The sequence below is a fragment of the Aspergillus luchuensis genome, chromosome 2, assembly GCF_016861625.1.
Source record: "Aspergillus luchuensis IFO 4308 DNA, chromosome 2, nearly complete sequence".
Lineage (NCBI taxonomy): Eukaryota > Fungi > Ascomycota > Eurotiomycetes > Eurotiales > Aspergillaceae > Aspergillus > Aspergillus luchuensis.
In genome coordinates this window covers 883,383-903,427 of record NC_054850.1, presented here as the reverse complement: position 1 = coordinate 903,427, position 20,045 = coordinate 883,383, and the positions used below count along the sequence as shown (strand labels likewise).

Sequence of the window (20,045 nt, the reverse complement as noted above, 5' to 3'; positions counted from 1 at the left end):
TCCTTGAATGATGCCAAGATGGAACTCGGCTTCGCTACGGTACGTCTACCGCATGGCGAGGTCGAGGACGCGACCTACAAGATATTCCAGTCAGTGCAATTTACTATAAAGTAAGACCATCACAGTGCTGTCGAGCGGACGTCCAAATTACACCACAGCGCCACACTGGTTCTACCGCTTAACGCTCCGGATCGCGCGGACGGCCCCCAACTCCGAGTGAACTGAGGGTCCATCCACCGCGCACCGTGCAATTCAGGAGGGCTCGGCCCACGCCTTTCATTGTTTCTGTTCCTGACTTCGGTATTCTCCGGCTCGGAGGTATAGTTCCCAGGAAAGCTACAAGGGTCAGCTACTGGTCTCTGCACGTTCATCTCAAGTGCTGTACCTTTTACCGGGTTGTCCTCGTGGTCCCCGCTGACAGCGACTGCAGTCCAGGCGGGCCCTCTGAGAATATGTAGGAGATAATTCCTCGGCCCAGCAGGGTCTCCACTTCCAGCTCCTTTTCAGGCACTTTCTCCGTTGGACGTGACATGGTGTATAGGGATATAAATAGTTGAGGCTGGTATGCGCAGAGCAGGCCCATACCAGAACATTCCGGACTGTCAGGATATCGTATGTATTGTGGATGTAGATAGACCTTAACAGTGGTGGAACATAGTCAGTTCCTGGCAACCTGGCTTGTATGTAAGATGGTCTCCATCAATCTATATGATTCCGGGTTATATTGACTTACTAAGTGCTTTATCAAGTACCATGTGTTAAAGTATATAGTGTGCTTCTCCACACAGGCTACACGCCGGGGATCTTGAGTCTGCAGTGTATTTTAGATATCCTTCTACGCCTACCTCACTGTCTCCATGACATCGCAAACAGGTATGTATTGCCTGTATACCCGGCCCTTATGTTGACCTTGAAAACCCACCTCCCGCTCCTCAACCAGATTGTCGATCTCGAATTCAGCTTAACCAACAAACACATCACTATTATTTCCGAATCTTACTGCCAAGACTCTAGTATCATTTTTTAATTGAACATACTAATATTATTAAAGTCTTTGGCACTGGTATGCAGTTAGTATAGAACCTACTAGCCTTTATTTGATGATAAGTCTTACCTTACCAAGACAGGAGAATTCTCGGCATGAGATATATGATGTATTTTATGGGTAATACTTTCTGGATATGTCATCATCGGTTAAGGTTAATATCTATACTAGGCCTTGAACGTTTAATTATCTACCCGCGCTAATGTCTTGGCAGTGTGCCTGAAAAAAATTATGTTGTAATTTTTGAGATCCTCTGTAGTGGTGCGGATGAGGTTTGGAGGGAGCAATCATGGCTTGATGCTACTATAAATGTCGCTGCCTGTTCGGGCCTGCGCCACGTGATCTTCCCTTCCCCTCACTGCGTCTTCCCTACCGATTCTCTTTCACCTGCTGGACTTATCAAACCCAGGTTCAGTCGAGCAACCGTGTCCAGCTTCCTCTCCTTCGTCTGCGCCCAAACCATCGGCCGCGTATTCCCCATCAACGTGGACCGCCTCCCGATCGTGGGCCGACGACTCCCACTCGACGACGAGGAGCAGGACGACGACGACTGCTCGTGCCCCGTAAACCCTCCTCTCCCGACAACGGAACGGACCGTCTTCAGCCCCGGAGGATGCCTTGTCTATGGGTACCCCTTCACCGGTGGCGTCCTCATTAAGAACGCCGACCTGGTTGACCTGCTTTTCCTCTCGCTTCCGCGCTTTCAGGCCGTGCAGCGCGCATCCAGTGCCGATGAGGAGGACAGGTTCTGTAAGCTCTTGCGCCGGACTGGGGCGACGTGGTGGCCGAGTCGGGAGGATGAGCTTGAGGCAATTCTAGAGGGGGGAGAGATGACGGAGGAAGAAAAGAAAGTGCTGGTGTTTGGGTGGCCGGCGGATGGTGTAGGCGTGTGGGTGTTGAGGTTTGCGAATCCCAGCGAAATGCCAAGAGACTTTATGAGAATCGGTTTCGCCATGAATATGGAGGAGAGGATCCTGATTATGAGAGAGTATGGCGCTATCTTTGTGGAGGATGTCTCGCAGGTGGAGGAGCTTCGTGAAGCGCTTTGAGGCCGAGTACTTGGGTATCTTGGTCTATTTGAATGTTCAGCGTTTACTATTATTCGACATGTATCTGTTAGTATATTGGATTTTGGGGAGCGGGAGTAGATGTGTAATATATACTATACTATACTATATCATGTCTTCTCAAGGAGGAAAGTGAGTACCTTACAAGCAAAGGCTCCTAGATCGATAAGGGAATCCATAATAACAATACACTAATATCATGAATCAATTATAATATATACAAGTTATCACTTAGGCCCCTCCACTATCGATATATTAACCTCCCGATAAATCCCTCCCTCAGTAAAACGCGACTTAGGCAGATGTGATCCGGTCCCCTCTACCCGAGAATGCAGCGCTTCGGTATCCTCATCCTGACTCTGGACCGGCTGCGACGATCCCAGGGTACTGAGTTTGTAATTCTGTCGGCGCTTATACCCGGAGGAGGAGTCATAGTAGCCTGTAAACTGGCTCTTGTTCTGTCCAAACAGCGTCGTGAATATAGGACGCATCGGGGGCACGCAGCCGCAGATGATGATCACGAAAAGTTCGGACCCGGACCAGACGTATAGGTTGTATGTTTGCCCTGTGAGGAGTCGGAGTTAGCAACCGCTGCGATGAAAGAGGGAGGTTGGGAAGAAGGGGGGGCTGTACAGGTCAGGTCAGAACGCTCTTTCAGTCCAGCGAGGTATTGGATTTTGACGAGGCCGAAGGCTGCAGCTCTAGAATAAAGAAGTTAGTTATGATTGATCAGAATACCGGGGATAATTGATATAATACTAACAATGGACCAAGCCCGAGAAGGGTACAGGTAGCAATCCGCTGCTTGAGGGTGAGACTCGTCCGCCAGATAATCGGGATGGGGATAGCAGCGAGGACAAGGTCTACCAGCACGTTCCATGCTGTAGGGCAGTGATATCAGTCATATAGTCCAATGGCAAAGATGGCCTCATGGGATAATATTGGCAACATACCTGATATGAATATCGCAAAGTTCGCTTGTACATTTGTGTTCCAGCAGGTATGAGGAATCCAAGGCTCCCATAGTGCGCGGGGAGGATCACACTGCACGATACCGAAGAGGCAGTCCAACCCGCAGAAGATGGTAGTAGAGAGCATTAGGAACCATAAGAGCCATTTCATCCAGTTATCATTTGGGCCCAGGATTCGCTTGATTTGTAGAGCCACTGAGCTCTTGCCGGTCGCGAAGCCGAAAATCCCCCATACTTGAGTGATCCAGTTAAACTTCACGACTAGGAGTTGTTGGTCGGTTGTTAAGTAGTACAGATGCCGACAGCCTCCTTTGTCGGCGAGGTAGGTCACAAATGCAGCTAGAGTGATGAAGAGGAGCTGAAGAAGGGGAAGAGGAGATACATGTTAGTATGGTTGGATGCGGGCTATAGGAAGGGACTGGTGTGCGTACCAGGGTGAAGACCATCATATAGTCATCAGCGCCAAAGCCGTTGATTAGTTTCCGGCCATAGAGTCGCAATGCGACCGCCAGAATGGCGAAAGATGTCTCGGCCCAGTAAATGGCCACCAGAGCAGGGCCGCGATTCTGATCACCGCCAGCCGGTGGTGCACTCATGCTGAATGCTTTTCTTTCTGCTTCGCGACTGGGGCTGGTAGGGGCGACTGATATGGGCTCGGCTTGTCATCATAGCGAAAGGAGGGGTTTTCACGCATATAAGCATGCATCCATGAATAAGACGCCCCCACAGGCGTAGACGTGCAGCTGGAATATGCAGTCAACCTCGCCATTTAGTGGTAGTGAGCCCGATCGACCTGTGGCTGTATCGGACTCATGTACAATCTTGTACCTGTCTGGGGGCCAAAGTGAGGAGAAGTACCTGCTGGGAACATGTTTAGGGTACGGGATAGCCGAAAGAATATTACCACATCTGGAGTTAGCCACCTTACTGAGATTATCGGCAGTCAATGCGTATGGCTGACACTTCTGTACGATTTCTCACTAGTTTATTAGCAAGATGTTTGTCCTCTGCCGACAGGTACTGACCAGTTAGTTAGTGTGATTCGAGTGGCTGCGCTGGCCGGAGACATGCAACTGGAACGCGAGACGTGAACAGACTTGGTCTAAGGCTCCGCCCGTCAGAAATTAGTATGAATTTGGGGATTTGTGTAGCCGAGCGGCCAACTCAAAGGCTGCGATGGCTCAGCGTGATTGCTCTCTGTGGGTTAGGGTCCCCACCAGCCGTCGATCAGTTTATCCCGTCTGTATTATCGTTTGCGGTGGAAAGCGGCCCTCCATGGCAGGGAGCGACTTACCCTATGTGGACCAGGGCTTCAGTGCTGCAGCAGCCCCCAAATTGGCTCCACCATACAAATCTAAGCTTAGTTTACTGGAGTTTAGTCTACTAGAGAAGTCGTAGGGCCCCCCTGGAAATCCAAACGTAGGTTGCTGGAGGCGGAATTGACATTAACCGCCCAGAGGTTTTTTCTTTGTCTTCTAGCACAAACCCAGTATCAAGGATGCCCAATGTGATGTTTGCACCTTGTGTCCAGTGTGATCTTCCCTGTAGTTAAATAGTAGTAACAATCCTGCCCTACTCATGCCTCATATCACCCCATTGGTTCTCAAATTCAGCGTCCGTCAGTGACTTGAAACCCAGCAACATACGAACGAGCAAAGAAAACCATGGAGGCCCTAGTGGAAGAAGTCCGGAGACAGGCCAAGGCCGGTGATGAGAAAACACGAAAGGATATCTTGGATTCACTGAGCAAGCTGTATGCTTCTATCGAATCTCCAGATGATACTGTTCAGCGCTTTACCTTCTACGTATGCACCCGCTCCTGCAGTTGGCTAAGCCATGTGTAGTTAACTGGATATCCCCTCACCAGAATATGCAACTGGCTTGTATCCGCACCGCCATCGATCTAAAGCTATTCGAGCTATTAACACAGGCCGATGGCCCCCTCACTGTGGACCAGCTGAGTGAGAGCACAGGAGCCAATCCAGTGTTCACGGGTATGTAATTCCCTCACAAGTGAAAGAGCTCGGTGCTAACCGAACAAGGCCGGTTACTGCGTTATTTGGCTTCCTATCACGCAGTCCAGGAGGTTGCCAAGGATACGTTCACTGCGTCCAACATCTCTAGAACCTTTTCCCAGCGTGGATTCCAAGCTGCTGTTGGCCATCTGTATGTAATACCCTTAACCAACTCTCACAAGGGACTTGATTTATTAACTGCCTTGTAATGCAGCTTCAATAATGCCGGCCCATCCATCCAAGATCTCCCAGCCTTCCTGAAGGAGAACGGATACCCCGATATTCAAGACAATGTAAAGACACCTTTCCAGAGAGTCATGAACACGGAATTACCGGCGTTTCTATGGCTGCAGGAACACCCTGAGAATTTGGCATTCTTCAATGAACACATGCAGGCCAACCGATTTGGCATGCCTACCTTCTTGGATGTCTTCCCAGCCTCCGAAAAGGCCAGCGAAACAAGCGCTGACCGAGCCCTTTTCGTGGATATTGGAGGAGGGTTCGGCCAGCAAGCCATTTCCTTTCGGGAAAAGTACAGCCAACTCGAAGGTCGAGTGATTGTTCAGGATCTGGCCCCGACCACGGCCAACGCGACGCAGCATCCTGGCGTAGAGTTCATGGCTTATAACTTTTTCACTCCGCAGCCAGTCAAAGGTATGACCTCTCCCAACTCCCATCGCTTACCCTGTAGTATACAATCATTGACATGAGAACAGGAGCGAAATTCTACTATTTGCGGAATATCCTCCACGATTGGCCAGATCACAAGTGCGTGGAGATTTTGCAGAATATTAAGGATGCTATGGCCCCAGACTCTTACATTCTGATTGATGACATGGTCCTGCCTAATGTTGGCGTTCACTGGCAGCAGGCACAATTAGACATGCTCATGATGGCGGCCTTGGGCGCTCGGGAGCGAACTCAGGAACAGTGGAATCAGCTGTTACAGAGCGCAGGGCTGAAGATTAACAAGGTGCACACGTATACAGAGAGCTTGCAGGATAGCATTATCGAAGCCGTTGCTGCATGATGCAGAACTTATTGCTGGTGCACGTACCTCTACTTAGCTCAATTGAAAATTGAATTTTCTCCATGTTGCTAGTGTATTGGCCCATGTCAAATCGGAGATAGGGCTCCTTTCTATTAGTTCGGTGGGGGCTTTAGCCGCTCTCTGATATGCGGAGACCTGGAGATAGATTGGCCCCCATTTCGCTGGAAGCAGAGTTCATCTCCGAGACTGGCCAGTTAATCTAACGGATTACGTCTTGTTACGCTGCTGTATTATGTGGCAGTACCGCTAGATCTATGTTTTCGATGCCATTTGTGCTGCAAGTACTCCGTAGTGCATCATTTTCCGCTCTCCCGTTTTCTTTTTCTTTTTCTTTTTCTATTTCATATATTTCTTCTCATGTCAGATTGTGACTGCTCCGTTGGTGCAGTGGAGTACCAGTAGTACGTAGTGTGTTGTGTCTAGACAAGTGATAAGTGGAGACCTGCCAAAACATGCTTAAATACTTATCCGCTGATGCTTTTGGTCCCTGATCTCGGCATCAAATGCTATGAAATCCATAACAATTGAATATACAGCCTCATCTCTATCAACTATCAAGACACTCCTTTGTATGCAGCAAACAAATTCCGCAAATAGTCAAAGATCGACGGTCCGGATAACTGGCAGAACGCCTTATCAAGAACATCACTTACTGCATTCGGACTGCAGCACGGCTCCCTCACAGTGAACCGCTAAACCACTGCAGGCTCGCTTGCTTTACTGCCCCATTTCTTGGACCCCAACCTAATCGAAGAGGGAGGGTCACCGTGAGCACAGCCCGCAATCTTCACTCGTCCAGTTTTCTGTATTTGCCATGGCTCGAGTCTTCCTGTCTCCAGATAATGAGTATAGCTTGGGAACAACGACTTGGCAGAATAATCTCTCACCCATTTGTATCTACCTGTTCTCGGATCAATATCTGTATCTAGAACAATGCGTATGTGCAATGAATGTTGGAATATAAGATATATAAGACACATCCCTCCCATATCAATGAACCAAAATAATCCATCATCAATCATCCTTCATCCTTTCCAATCCACTCTCGGTTCCTCCGAGATCAGACATACTCTTCTCAACACTGCACTCACAGTGTCTACCCTATCATAGCCTCCCCGATTCATCCTTCAACCATCCTTCCCCCTGACGCCAACACAATGGAAGAGACCCTTACCCAGCGCCAAACCGTGCACAAGGTGGCCATAACCGCCCGTCACGAGGAGGTCAAAGCCCCGACCACAAACGATATGCCAATCCAAGGCGTAGCCAAACTGGCCCCATCATCCTGGGTGCCCTACGTCCAATTAATGCGGCTCGACCGACCGGGCTTCCTCGGCTTCTTCATGCCCACCCTAATGGGCCTCTCCGCGGGCGCCACACTAGCCTCCCCGCCCATCACAGCCCCTGAATTCCTCCAATCCTTTGTCTTCTTCTGGATCGTCACCAACTTCATCCGCGGGGCCGCCTGCACCTGGAACGACAATGTCGACCAAGACTTCGACCGCAAAGTACCCCGAACCCGCTGTCGACCCATTGCCCGCGGAGCCGTCTCCACCACGCAAGGCCACATCTTCACCCTAGCTCAAGTCGCCATCACCGCCTGGATCCTGAGCCACCTCCCCGCCCAATGTCACGCATACAGTCTCGCCATGGGCGTACTTCACGCTATCTACCCCCTCTGTAAACGCTTCATGGACTTTACCCCCGTTTTTCTGGGCCTGCCCTTCTCAGTGACTATGATCCTCCCCGCTGTCGGGATGGGCGTGGACCCATTCTCCGCTCCGGCGGCTTGCTTGTTCGTGGTCGAGTTCCTCTGGACGATTATCTATGAGACGATCTACGCGCATCAGGATGTGCAGCATGATGTTCAGGCGGGTGTTAAGTCCATGGCGGTGAGGTATAGGCATTCCACTAAAATTATTGCCTCTGTGCTTGGTGTCGCCATGGTTGGGTTCATGGTTGCTGTGGGTGTTACTGCGGGCTTGTCGGCGGTTTACTTCCTTGTGGGCTGTGGTGGCACTGCGCTTTCGTTGGCCGTGATGATTTATTCGGTCGATTTGACCAAGCCGGCTAGTTGTTTGTATTGGTTCCGTATGGGGTTCTTTATTGTTGGAGGGAGTAAGTCGGCTGGGTTTTTGGCTCAGTATTTGGTGGATCTTTTGGCGTAGGTTGGAGGAGGAGTTTAATGAGGGGTGGATGAGAGTGGTGTGAGGGGGAGATATGTGATAGAGTAGATCTAAATATATTGGGAGGAAATAGTTATATTCGAGAATCACTTCATACGTAGGTTATCAATTAACTCGAATCAGCTGATTACTTATGAATGCAAATCATCAGAACTTGCGTGGTGGATGATAGAGTGTCCAGTTATTGGTCTTCGCAGTATGCCGCATCAACATTCTCAGCAAGCAGTTAGGTACTAGGGCAAGTCTCTAGATACTAAGCTGTAGTAAGCAGTAGTATTGTGGGGGCCAAACAAAGAATCAATATCTACAGTCACATCGCTCCAGATCTTCTAAATCTTTATCCGTAAGTGGGTCACTTATTGGGGGCCGTCGCTAAGTGTGCATCAAACATGATTCTGTTTAACTCGAATCTGGGGGTCGAGCTGGCCCTCATAGTCATGGATTATCGTTGCTCTACAGAGCTGCACCACGTTGCTGATGCAGATCCGTAGAGTTCTGGAAACATCCCTACTTGGTGTCATGATCTGGGTTCGTGAGCCAAGTAATTGAGCTTAGTACTATAGGTGATACCAACAAGCATGCTACAAACATAGGAAAACGTGGCTAGCCATCTACAAGCCCCCTGTTCCCACTCAGATCAATTGTTCACCTCAAATCTGGCGTAAAGGTTGATCCTTCACAAGTCTAAATTTATATCTAACTCGCAGGATCAGTTCTATTTAGGAGTAAAACTTACTTATATCTAAGCTGCGACCCATCTGAAATCATGCTGTCTCCCCAGCAAACAACGGAATAGCGTAATATGATGGTCTATTGGCAGTCTTGGTTCCTACTTTTGGGGACGGTTGCCTCCTTCCACCCGTCTGAGCCACAGCTCCCTGATGGTATTCTTCACAATGCCCTTTTCTTCCCTTTCAACCCTGTAAAGCTCTCGCGGCTAATTGATATCTTCTTAGGTCTTTCTTCTTATGGCCTCTTGCCAACATTCCCTCTTGGCCCTTTCTTGCACTCTAATGGCAACAACCAAGATCAACATTCTAGTCTCGAAGAATACCCCCCATGGAAGGATATCTCGCCCTCAGGAGGCCCCCCTGACACAGGTGTCACACGCCACTACAACTTCACCATCACACGGGACATCACCGCCCCAGATGGCTATCGGAAGAGCGGCATCCTCATCAACGGGCAATTCCCCGGCCCATTAATCGAAGCCAACTGGGGCGACATGATCTCCGTCACCGTCAACAACATGATCACAACCGACACCGCAGAAGGCTTGACCCTGCACTGGCATGGACTCACACAAGCCAAAACTCCATGGGAAGACGGAGTCCCCGGCATCACCCAGTGCCCCATCGCCCCCGGAGGAAGCTTCACTTACACCTTCCAAGCCGACCAGTACGGCACCAGCTGGTACCATTCCCATTACAGCGCCCAATACACTGACGGCGCATACGGGCCCATGATCATCCACGGCCCTGTCCAGCCCGAAGCCACCTATGACTACGACCTAGGACCCGTCATCATCTCCGACTACAGCCACCTGAGCTACTTCGAAGTCCTGGAAAGCATCTTCTCCATCCCCCCAGTCTTCCCCAACGTCGACAATAACCTGATCAACGGCCGTGGCGCCTACAACTGCAACAGCAGCGCTACTACCACCTGCAGCCCCGGCTCCAGCCTATCCCGCTTCAACTTCTCATCCGGCAAAACCCATCGTCTCCGACTAATGAACACGGGTTCCAATGCGAACCAAAAGTTCACCATCGACAACCACACCATGACAGTGATCGCCAACGACTTCGTCCCCGTACACCCCTACACCACCGACGTCGTCACCCTCGGCGTCGGCCAGCGCACCGACGTAATAGTAACAGCCATCGGAAACCCAACAGACTCATACTGGATGCGCGCCTCCATCGACATGACCTGCCTCAACGCCACAGCCAGCATCCCCACCGTCAAAGCCGCCATCTACTACGAACACGCCGACACAGCAACCTGGCCTACCACCACTACGACAACAACCTGGGAAAGCAACAACTGCGCCAACGACCCCCTCAACCTCACAGTCCCCTACTACCCTCAAACACCCCCATCCACACCCGCCACCACCCAAACCATCGAAATCACCCTTGCCCAAAACACCACCGGCCACACCTTATTCTACGTCAACAACTCCACCTTCCGCTCAGACTACAACACGCCGCTCCTCCTCCTAGGCAAATCCGGCAATTTCTCAGACCCAGATCCAGACCTGAACGTCTACAACTTTGGCTCTAGCTCCTCCGTTCGTCTCATCGTCTATAATCTCTTCTCCATGCAGCACCCTCTTCATCTCCACGGACATAACTACTGGGTGCTAGCCCAGGGAAGAGGGACCTGGGACGGAGTCGTCACTAATCCTATGAATCCTCAACGTCGCGATACACAGATCGTCCAGCCGGGTACGGAGGATAGTCCCGCGTATGTGGTGCTTGAATGGCAGGCGAATAATCCCGGTGTTTGGCCGCTTCATTGTCATATGTCGTGGCATGTTAGTGTCGGGTTGCTTTTGAATGTGGTTGTAAGTTCTCTTCTTTCATTTAATATCTTTCTCACTTATGCTCTGGTGGAGTGGATGCTAACGGGTTACTTTTTCTGTGGTAAAGGAACGACCGGATGATATTGAAAGGCTTGCTATTCCGGAGTCTATGGCGCAGACGTGTCGGGATTGGACGGCTTTTAGTAATAGGGGTTTTGTGGATGAGATTGATTCGGGGGTGTGATTAGTGCTTGTATAATTTGTATCCTACATTTCGTGTACTACTTGCTCAGAACTGAGCATTGTAAGACTTCAGTGTTAGTATTATACTTCACCAGATGGTATCCCGAGACAAGTAGAGAGTATTTGCCTATGAGCAATTACTATTACCAAACTAGCTACACTGCAATGCAGTGTTATAAGTCACTAAATCACCCAACACATTAAACACATTACCACAAAACAACTTCAAACCCACCACCTTTACACACCTCACCCTACCCACCGCACTGTCCCCCAAGCCAACTCAACTGAACCATCTACGACATCTCGACAACCTCACCCGTAATCTCACCCTTCTCCTTCTCCACCACCAGATCACTAACCTCCTTAACACCCGACAATCCCAAACTATCATAGATTCTCTCCATGCGCTGACGATCCGCCTCGGCAATACTATCCATACCACCACCGAAGAAGATATCCAGTTCCTCAAGGGTCTTATCCTTTGTCTCGGGGGCGAACTTCCAAATGAAGAGACCACCCAAGGCACTGAAAATAGCGAAGAAGATATAAGTACCGTACTTCATGGAGTTCAGCATGTCCTTGGTGGTCAGACCAATGACGAAGTTGAACATCCAGTTGGTCGAGGCGACGATGGAGACACCGCGGGAGCGAGTGCTGTTGGGGAAAATTTCCTGGGCAAGGACCCATGTGACGGGACCTGTTTTTTCATGAGTGGTTAGTATTGGTTATTATGGAGGGGAGTGGTTGGTATGTACGTACCCCAAGAGTAGGCAAAGTTGACGGCAAACAGCCAGATAAACGCAATGGCTACCCATCCCTGGGCCTTATCCAGACCCTCGTTCTTGTTCCAGTTATCTTCGTACAGACCCTCCACGATGGCGACCACAATGTGACAGCAGAACATGCCGATGGCTCCGGCGATCAGGAAGGTCTTACGACCGAACTTGTCGAGCAGGAGCACTGCAGGCAGGGTGAAGATAATCTGTAGGATACCGGTGACACCGGTGGCCAGGAGGGTTTGTTTGGTGGAGGAGAAACCGAACGATGAGAAGATCTGAGGGGCGTAGTAGAGGACAGCGTTGATACCGGTGAATTGTTGGAAGATCATGGCTCCTGTTTGCGAATAATATTATTAGCTATGTCTTTTGAAATGAAGACGGCTGGAATAACATACCGCATCCCAGAACAAGACGCTTGAACATGTTGGGAGCAAAAAGCATCTTCCAGGGAGCAAGCTTGCCACCCTGACGGATCGCTTCGGCTTCAGATTCCTCATCGAAGAGAACAGCAGCTTTGATTTCGAGAATTTCAGCGCGCACAAGGGGGTCGTTTGGTGGCAGTCTTCTGAGCTTGGAGAGGGCGGCGGTCGCTTCTTCCTCGCGGTGCTTGGACATCAGCCAGCGAGGGGAGAAGGGGAAGAAGAACATTCCGAAGAACAAAATCCAGGCAAACAAAATCTGCAGGGCGAGGGGCAGGCGCCACGCGATGGTCTTTTGTCCCAAGCATGTGTGTCCGTGGTTCTGCGCAGCGTTGTAGGTGCCATCGGCGAGGTAGGGGTTGGAGATGCCTTCGGGATTGCAGGTAGTGCCGCCGACGTATTGCATTCCTGATGCAGGGTTAGAAAGAGAGTATTATGCATAGACAGCGAAGGGAGTGTGTACCATAATCCAGCCAGAAAGCGATCGATGTACCGATGGTGATGGACAATTGTTGCAGGGAGACCAAGGAACCTCTCAGCTCTGGAGGCGCAATTTCGGCTTGATAAAGTGGAATAACCTACACTGATTAGCACAAGAAAAGAAGAATAAGAGAATCGCTTACCTGACTGAACATGCCAATACCGATACCACCGACGATACGACCAGCAAAGAAGTACGACGGCTTCTGGGCACCGGCTTGAAGACTAGAGCCCAGAGTGAAGATAATCACAGCAACCATCATAGAGTACTTGCGAGAAATGCGATCCGCAAGATAACCATTGAACAGCGCACCAGCCCAAGCACCCAACTCCAAAGAAGCAACCAGCCATCCCTGGACGGTCGAGCCCATGAAGTACGGGAAATGGTTCTCGAAGTTTTCCATGACCAGGACGGGACTCATGACACCCTGATCATATCCGTACATGATACAACCAAGGGAGGCGAACGCACATGTCGCAAAGACATAGGGATTTTTGAGCATGCCCATCAAGCCATGAGGCTTCTCGGCGTTGGTACGACCAACGACGGATTGACTGACCACCATCGTGACAAGCTTTCACCACAAGTGCCAAGAATATGCTTCAAAGGCAAAATCGTGCAAAGAAACGGGAGAAAAGTCAAGTCAAGCCTCGCCAAGCGATGCAGCAACACGAGGGACGCCGTGTATTATAAGCACGCCGTCTCGCCACGAACCTCAGCATCGGCGCAAAGCATTTTTGTGGCGTCTGGTTAGGGCTCGGTTACGAATTGAGGCCCAACAGCCAAGGAGCCATACCGGGCAATTGTCGGGATAGGATTCTGGCTCGCTCGTAGCGTTCATCCACTGGCGAGGGTCGGAGTGATGGTCCTGGCTCTCAATTTCCCAGCGAAAGAGCCAGTCGAGGCCGCTGGAAAACGCCACCAAAAAAATTCCGGCTAGTCTTTAGCCGCCTGTGACACACCCTCACCCCATGGGCGACCTCGACCCGGGGTATTACCCCAGAAATAGTAGACAGGGGCCGTTAGCTTCGTTGGTAGTGGCCCATTTGACCAAAGAGACGTATTTGGAAGTTGTAAGCAGCACGTGGCTTACTGGAGGAGAACAAGGATCTCGCTTCCAAAAACGAGAGTACAACATAAGGCATACCACATGTCAGAAAAGGGTCCTACTGCAACCCCAAATGTCACGTTGCGTTGCCCTATGGGGGATTGGTTGGGGATCTGGGGAAATCCGGGAACAAACAACGGCATGGCGAAAAGAAGAGGAACCGGCCAGATCCACGTGGCGGCGTCACCTCTCACGTGCATGAGCTTAGCGTGGTTGTCAACGTGTCTCTCTGTGACTTCGGAGTTATGAACACGATTCCTGCTCCAGATCTCGCAATCGAGGTGAAAAGAAGCGAGCAATGTATCCAATCACCGTATCGCATGGCCGGGCACGGGCCGTGTGGGCAAGTCTGGGCCCTCATCGGCTGTCGGCCGTCGGCAGCGGCCGAACTCTAACAAATTGCCCGGCTCTTGCTGCGGCACCACTTCGGGATGGTCTCTCAGAAGGAGTTGATTGTGCAAATGACCCTTGACCGGGGTGATGTCCTAGTTTGACGCCGATTAGGCCCCCCAGACGCCACTGCAGGCACATGATCGTAAGATGAGGTGATCAAAAGCCTTTCAAGATGGCAAAGTGGGGGAAAAATTGAGTCTGCTGATGCAAAGTTAAGATGAAAAAATGGAACGTAAACAATACTCGAAGTGTTGCTCACAGGGAAAAAACTTAGCCGTAAACCGGTACATCTATTCTTAGGGAATGGTATAACCTTTCGATCGTCAGCTGCCAAGTAAACCCCCTCTGCTGCGACCTCCAATGGTTTTTGTGCCACGGCTGCATCTTGACGAACCGTCATCGACAAAATCGATTTGCATCCACGAGGTGAATGATCTTCCGATCAGTCTAGAAGATATCGAACCTTAACCCTTCATTTGTAGCAACCCGTGGGGCTGCAATAAATGCGTGGCGTCTTTGTCCGATCATGGATCATCTCGCTTGAGCAGATTTTTTGACATATGCGCTATCAGGCTACCCCCCGGCTTTGATGATTTGGGGTTTGCTGGTCTAGAGTGTATATCGTTCGGACATGAACACAGTGCGATTAAAACTGATAACTCTCAATTGTTGTCAAACAATCCTTGACGCTGCGGTATCTTTCGAGTGTCCTGGGTGGCCTACTTAGACACAATTGTCAGAAATTTAGCTCAATAGTGATACTATAGAGGGTAGGAAGTTATTGAACCCAACTGTTGTCTCACAAATAGACCTGGAGACAGACGGACTTGAGCTCACGGCTCCAACAAGTGCTAAGAAAAATTGGGACGTCCCCATTCTCCAATCACATTTGCGCCGACGACATGGAGCAAAACTTGATTCTTACCAGGGATATACATAGCCTTATGATGTGATCTTAGGTGAGAGTAAGTCAATGTTTGGCCGGAGTAGGAGGGGAAGTGGTCGGCAAAGACTGAGTTGGACAGTCAGTCGCTAGAGAGGTGGAATCCACCACGTGAGAATCACACCGAGCCTCCTGTCTCGACTCTACTTTTGTCTTAATTTTAGGACGGTCAATGGCTACAGTAGGTGAAGTAAGTATGCGGTGGTTCTGGACGGTTCTTGACCCTCCTCAGTATGACTGTAGATCTCTCCATCTTTGCTTGAACATTCCATTCTCTGTTGGGCCTTTGGTGGGAATTCATGGTGGATGGGTCAGAGGTCTGAATATATCGAACCCAGTATGGTATGGTATTTTAGGCCAATTATAAGCAAGTGAGAAGACCCATTATATCCTCGAAATTATGAAAATTGAACGAGATGCATGACAATGACCACGTCTAGTGTATCCCCACTATCAACAGACAAGATACCTGTAAAACATTCCAGCACTGCAAATCATAATTCCTGCATAACAATTATACCCCCAGATCGATGATTATATACGATTAGTTTTACGACCGCCGCTTAAAGTTCAGGCCATAAGTATCATGCACGGCGACAACCTCTAGTTGCTTGCCAGCGCCCGGTGCCACCGCAATCTGTGAAGGTCTATCAGGGTCAACTTCACCTTTCTCACTTGCCTCCAAACCATCGGCGGACTTTTCGACCACGTCCCACTCTGTTCCTGCGGCGACCTCCAGGTTCTGCCCCCGGGTTTCTCGCACAAAGACGAAGCAGAAGAGTGCAGCGGTAATGTCGAAAGCCATGAACAACAGGAAGGTGTTTGCACCGATGTTATCAATCATGTAGGGACTGGCAAAAGAGAAACAGAATGATGTTGCCCAGTGAGCCAACATACTACATGCTAGTCCCAGGGCTCGAATGCGCGTAGGGAAGATCTCCGGCACATATGCCCAAGGGACTGGACCCCATGAACAGTTGTACACCTAGTAGGAAACGTTAGTCAGGCACTAAGTCATGTAATGTAAAAAGATTGCCTACCATGATATCCAAGTAGAGCATGGCCACCGTGGCTCGACCGGCAGAGGTGACCGACGTACTCGACTCGGTCGGGATACACTTGACGATCAAAGCGGTAATCAACATACACACTGCCATGAAGGCTGATCCGCCCGTAAGCAACATCCGACGACCGAATCGCTCTGCGAGGAAGAGGATGAAGAATGTGCAAGCGATGAATTTCACGGCACCGAAGAGACCAGTGAGCAGAAGATCCCGATTACCTCCGCTTCCGACAAGAAGCTTGAAGTATTGTGGCGCGAAGACAGCGAGGGCACTGCTTCCCGTCGCATTTTGGAACACGAAAAGCATAGGCCCGACGCAGAAACGCAGGCGGTTAGCCGGTTCCCACAGCTCACGAAGAGAAAAGTTCTCTTTTGCTGCCTTTTCTGCCTTCAAACCCAGTTGTGTTTCCTTGAATTCTTCGATGGTCTTCTCTCCTTCGTCGCCACGAATCCAGGTCAAGGATTTCCAAGCTTCGTCGGTTCTGTTTTGGCTTAGCAGCCAACGTACGGACTCGGGCAGTGTACACGCTCCGATCACCATGATTCCTCCCGAGACCAGCTGAAGACCCACGGGGATTTGCCATTCGCGCGATGTTTTCGAAATGCTTGCACTCGCTGCGACACCCTATGCATTTGTGAGCGAATGACTAGGCACAATGTCTGTTAGTACACGTACGTAGTCTATCCAGTAAGCCGCTAGGATACCCCATGTGTATAGCCATTGGTAGAAGGAGCCGCATCGCCCTCTGATTTCCTTTGGCGTCATCTCGGCGGAGTACATAGGAACGACAACACTTTGGCCTCCCATACCGATACCAGCGATAATGCGGGCTGCATACCATGCGCCAAGCGAGTGGGTGTTAATGACCTGGATAATGACCCCGATGCAGAAGACGGCAGTTGAGCCGATGATAACCCATTTGCGCCCGAACTTGTCGGTGAGATAGTAGGCAAAGAGAGATGCGACGAAGGACCCGAGCTGCTCCAGACCGACCGTCAAGGAAGAGACCTTAGACTCCTGGCCGCTAGTATAACGAAAGTCATTTTCGAAGGTCTTGTAGCTCAAAATTCCGCCCGCGATACCGGAGTCATAACCTGCCAAGAACGAGGAGACGCTGAAAGGGGCTCGAGGTTAGCGATCACATAGAAAAGGACACTGGCATCTCTCACAATATGATTGCGGCCAAGTGATAGGCCCTCAGTGTCCCTAGTGTGGAGTTGAGCTTGGGGAATTCCAAGAGCGCCATGATAACGGTGCTGTTGGCTTATTTGTGTGGATAGATAGGAAAGTAAATCTCCAGAACATCTTAGGGCGACTACAAACTGGCTCAGCCCAAGATATAAATGATCTCTTCGATCGGGGCTCCATGACCTCCCATGGCGCTTCGCTGAGCGGCCAGGATGTGCTGGTGGTGACATGCTATTAGCGTCAATTGCGTGCTGAGTGCCCTGTGAGTGCGCAATTTCGCTGGATATATACTGGCAGGAATATTTTTTTATATCAGCCCATGCTATTCATATGATTGCCAACAACCAACTAGCCAGGGAGAAGCTCGCTGGTTCGACGGTCCCAAATTGTTATCGTAGGCGAGAGCCGACGCACGGACATTGCTCTAGCGATACATCACCACAGCTCAGTGGACTTTGATGAAGTTTGGTGACGCCTTCGTGCTGGTTGATGAGGTGATGGCTATGGAGTACTAGTGGCTATCTGTTGCCCGTTGGGCCGTCTGATTCGACGAAGTTGACGCGCGTCGCGACAAGAAATCATTGCAAGTGATGTGTGGTGCGTCCAATTACCCCACCGATTAAAAGAAGAGTCGTAAGGCAGAGAATTTAGTAGTTGATCACAGAGATGAGATAGACCATTATATCCACCTCAATATTATCAGCTTGAACCTTAAATGCTTATCCAGATTGCAATGTTTAGAGTTAGTGGGGCTTTCTAAGAAACCCCAATCTGGGCTATCCTTGAGCTTAACCCCAGATAGCGATCACTAGAGCAGGGGTTTCATTGAATCACAGGCAAGTGAGTTCAAACAAGATTGTTATCTAATTTTCATTATCTATATTATAAGAGTACTACTTTATTGTCGCCTGAGCTCACTGCCACCTTGCTGCCACCTCGTTAGTGCGTGCTTTCACGTACATGCCCCTCGGCCCCTACCTCGGAGGACCAGTATCTCCGAGCGTTAGTGCACCTTATCTGGACCGAACTGTGATTGCTTACACTTAGGGCTTTAACAGATACTCTACGGCTTTGTACTTGAAGTTGCCTAAACCCCTAGTTGCTGTGGCTAACTTTTCATGACGCTCGTTGCACTCTTTTAATCGCACAGTCAGACTCAGATTATTGCACAGTCACTTTTCCCTCGCTTCCGTGTCGTAACCTAACCAACCCCTTATAGACCAATACGGGCCCTGGGCCCGGATCTATGAGAGCTGCCACAGGTCTTCACCGAGGCAACCTTTCTTTGTGAATCTCAAGATACGCAGACATCTGCATTCATAAGCTTGCAATTATGGGAATGTCTATCATATTCTCGGCAAGCCGTGTTACCGGCGCCAGGAATTACTATATTGAATTCGAATTCTGGAAGGAGTGACTGCTCAGAGGTGGCAGTATACATTCAGCATCCTCTTCTAACCTTACCTCTTCCAACTCCCCACTTCTTCTGGCTTCTTATTTGCTCAGACGCGTGTCACTTCTTACTATCCGCTTAATATCGTGTTTAAGAAGCTAAAAATGGCCGATGATCTTTTTGATGTGTCTCAGTGGCAGTTCAGTACAACGTGGCTATATCTTCCGTGTACAGAAGAATACTGGAACAGACCCGACCAGTTTCAGAGAGCTATTGATGACATTGATACCTTGACCTACGCGATCTACAATTACAATCCCGCCATCCCCTCTACTATGCGTGGTGTTTTGCTTGCGGTTTATCACCCGCTGTATTATGATACAACTTCTATCCTGGCCATTGCACGCGGCGATCTGGTCAACTATCAAATTGCCGCCGCTGGACAACCCGGGTTAATGGGACCCAGCCAGTCGACCATATGTCTCCCGCTTAACGAGGCCGACTACATGGATATTAGGTTTATACAGCGCTTGAGTAAAGTTCACCCTTGGCTAACTCAATTTACAGCGAAGACGCGAGTATGAGCACAGTGTTCCAGTGGACTTAGTTTATCTGAATATCCTCGGGTCTTGAGGCTTATCTCTCTCTAAAAGATACTTGATCGCGTGGATAAGGCTGGGTCCCTAAGTTATTAGGTTGGCCTGATAATGCTGGGTTATGGGCTAAAAATGATCTCGACGAACAAGGTGGGTGAACCTCACTTCCTCTTAGTCTGCATTGTCTTCAACGCACTAACAAAGACCTGATGCAGTTGTATCTATTTATTATTTATTAAGAGAAGTTGTTCTCGTCGTCTCCTGCTGTTTTTAGCTACATACAAATGGCAAGGATTCTTAGTCTAATTCCTCGCTATGAAGCTACTTAAACGGGGTCCGGATTAATTCTTTAGTCTGATAATAACGGGCCTTGAGCTGAGCATGACTTAGACGATAATCGTGAACCTCACTCTATCTCGTTACGATCATTTGATACTCAGACCTTGTAAAGGCTTATACGGTTATGCCTATCGAACTACGAACCCTGATCTCGCCCTTCCCTGCCGTTTGTAACTAAAACGGCAGGTTTCTTGGCGTGGACTATGGAGGATCTATCTCACTCCTCTAAAAATCAGA

At 49.7% G+C, this 20,045-nt stretch overlaps 8 protein-coding genes across 8 annotated transcripts; 5 read left to right on the top strand and 3 right to left on the bottom strand.

The window, feature by feature from the left end:
• Positions 1-1,247: 1,247 nt before the first annotated feature.
• Positions 1,248-2,094, top strand: AKAW2_20293A (uncharacterized protein; the record flags this gene model as incomplete). The annotated part of the gene is made up of 2 exons (XM_041684989.1): positions 1,248-1,258; positions 1,305-2,094. 2 exons carry the CDS (start codon positions 1,248-1,250, stop codon positions 2,092-2,094), a joined length of 801 nt encoding a protein of 266 aa, XP_041539119.1.
• Positions 2,095-2,339: 245 nt separating this feature from the next.
• Positions 2,340-3,679, bottom strand: AKAW2_20292S (uncharacterized protein; the record flags this gene model as incomplete). The annotated part of the gene is made up of 5 exons (XM_041684988.1): positions 2,340-2,677; positions 2,746-2,813; positions 2,876-2,993; positions 3,066-3,441; positions 3,515-3,679. 5 exons carry the CDS (start codon positions 3,677-3,679, stop codon positions 2,340-2,342), a joined length of 1,065 nt encoding a protein of 354 aa, XP_041539118.1.
• Positions 3,680-4,747: 1,068 nt separating this feature from the next.
• AKAW2_20291A (uncharacterized protein) lies at positions 4,748-6,128 on the top strand (the record flags this gene model as incomplete). The annotated part of the gene is made up of 5 exons (XM_041684987.1): positions 4,748-4,888; positions 4,951-5,077; positions 5,126-5,249; positions 5,313-5,752; positions 5,815-6,128. 5 exons carry the CDS (start codon positions 4,748-4,750, stop codon positions 6,126-6,128), a joined length of 1,146 nt encoding a protein of 381 aa, XP_041539117.1.
• Positions 6,129-7,306: 1,178 nt separating this feature from the next.
• On the top strand, positions 7,307-8,317 carry AKAW2_20290A (4-hydroxybenzoate octaprenyltransferase; the record flags this gene model as incomplete). Its single annotated transcript, XM_041684986.1, has 1 exon — positions 7,307-8,317. One exon carries the CDS (start codon positions 7,307-7,309, stop codon positions 8,315-8,317), a length of 1,011 nt encoding a protein of 336 aa, XP_041539116.1.
• An 820-nt stretch (positions 8,318-9,137) lies between these two features.
• Positions 9,138-11,103, top strand: AKAW2_20289A (uncharacterized protein; the record flags this gene model as incomplete). Its single annotated transcript, XM_041684985.1, has 2 exons — positions 9,138-10,901; positions 10,987-11,103. 2 exons carry the CDS (start codon positions 9,138-9,140, stop codon positions 11,101-11,103), a joined length of 1,881 nt encoding a protein of 626 aa, XP_041539115.1.
• A 295-nt stretch (positions 11,104-11,398) lies between these two features.
• On the bottom strand, positions 11,399-13,349 carry AKAW2_20288S (sugar porter family MFS transporter; the record flags this gene model as incomplete). The annotated part of the gene is made up of 5 exons (XM_041684984.1): positions 11,399-11,802; positions 11,865-12,218; positions 12,280-12,711; positions 12,767-12,881; positions 12,927-13,349. The coding sequence occupies 5 exons, from the start codon at positions 13,347-13,349 to the stop codon at positions 11,399-11,401; spliced, it is 1,728 nt and encodes a 575-aa protein (XP_041539114.1).
• A 2,429-nt stretch (positions 13,350-15,778) lies between these two features.
• Positions 15,779-17,538, bottom strand: AKAW2_20287S (sugar porter family MFS transporter; the record flags this gene model as incomplete). The annotated part of the gene is made up of 4 exons (XM_041684983.1): positions 15,779-16,213; positions 16,269-16,916; positions 16,968-17,406; positions 17,462-17,538. The coding sequence occupies 4 exons, from the start codon at positions 17,536-17,538 to the stop codon at positions 15,779-15,781; spliced, it is 1,599 nt and encodes a 532-aa protein (XP_041539113.1).
• A 1,499-nt stretch (positions 17,539-19,037) lies between these two features.
• Positions 19,038-19,480, top strand: AKAW2_20286A (uncharacterized protein; the record flags this gene model as incomplete). Its single annotated transcript, XM_041684982.1, has 2 exons — positions 19,038-19,390; positions 19,441-19,480. The coding sequence occupies 2 exons, from the start codon at positions 19,038-19,040 to the stop codon at positions 19,478-19,480; spliced, it is 393 nt and encodes a 130-aa protein (XP_041539112.1).
• Positions 19,481-20,045: the final 565 nt, after the last annotated feature.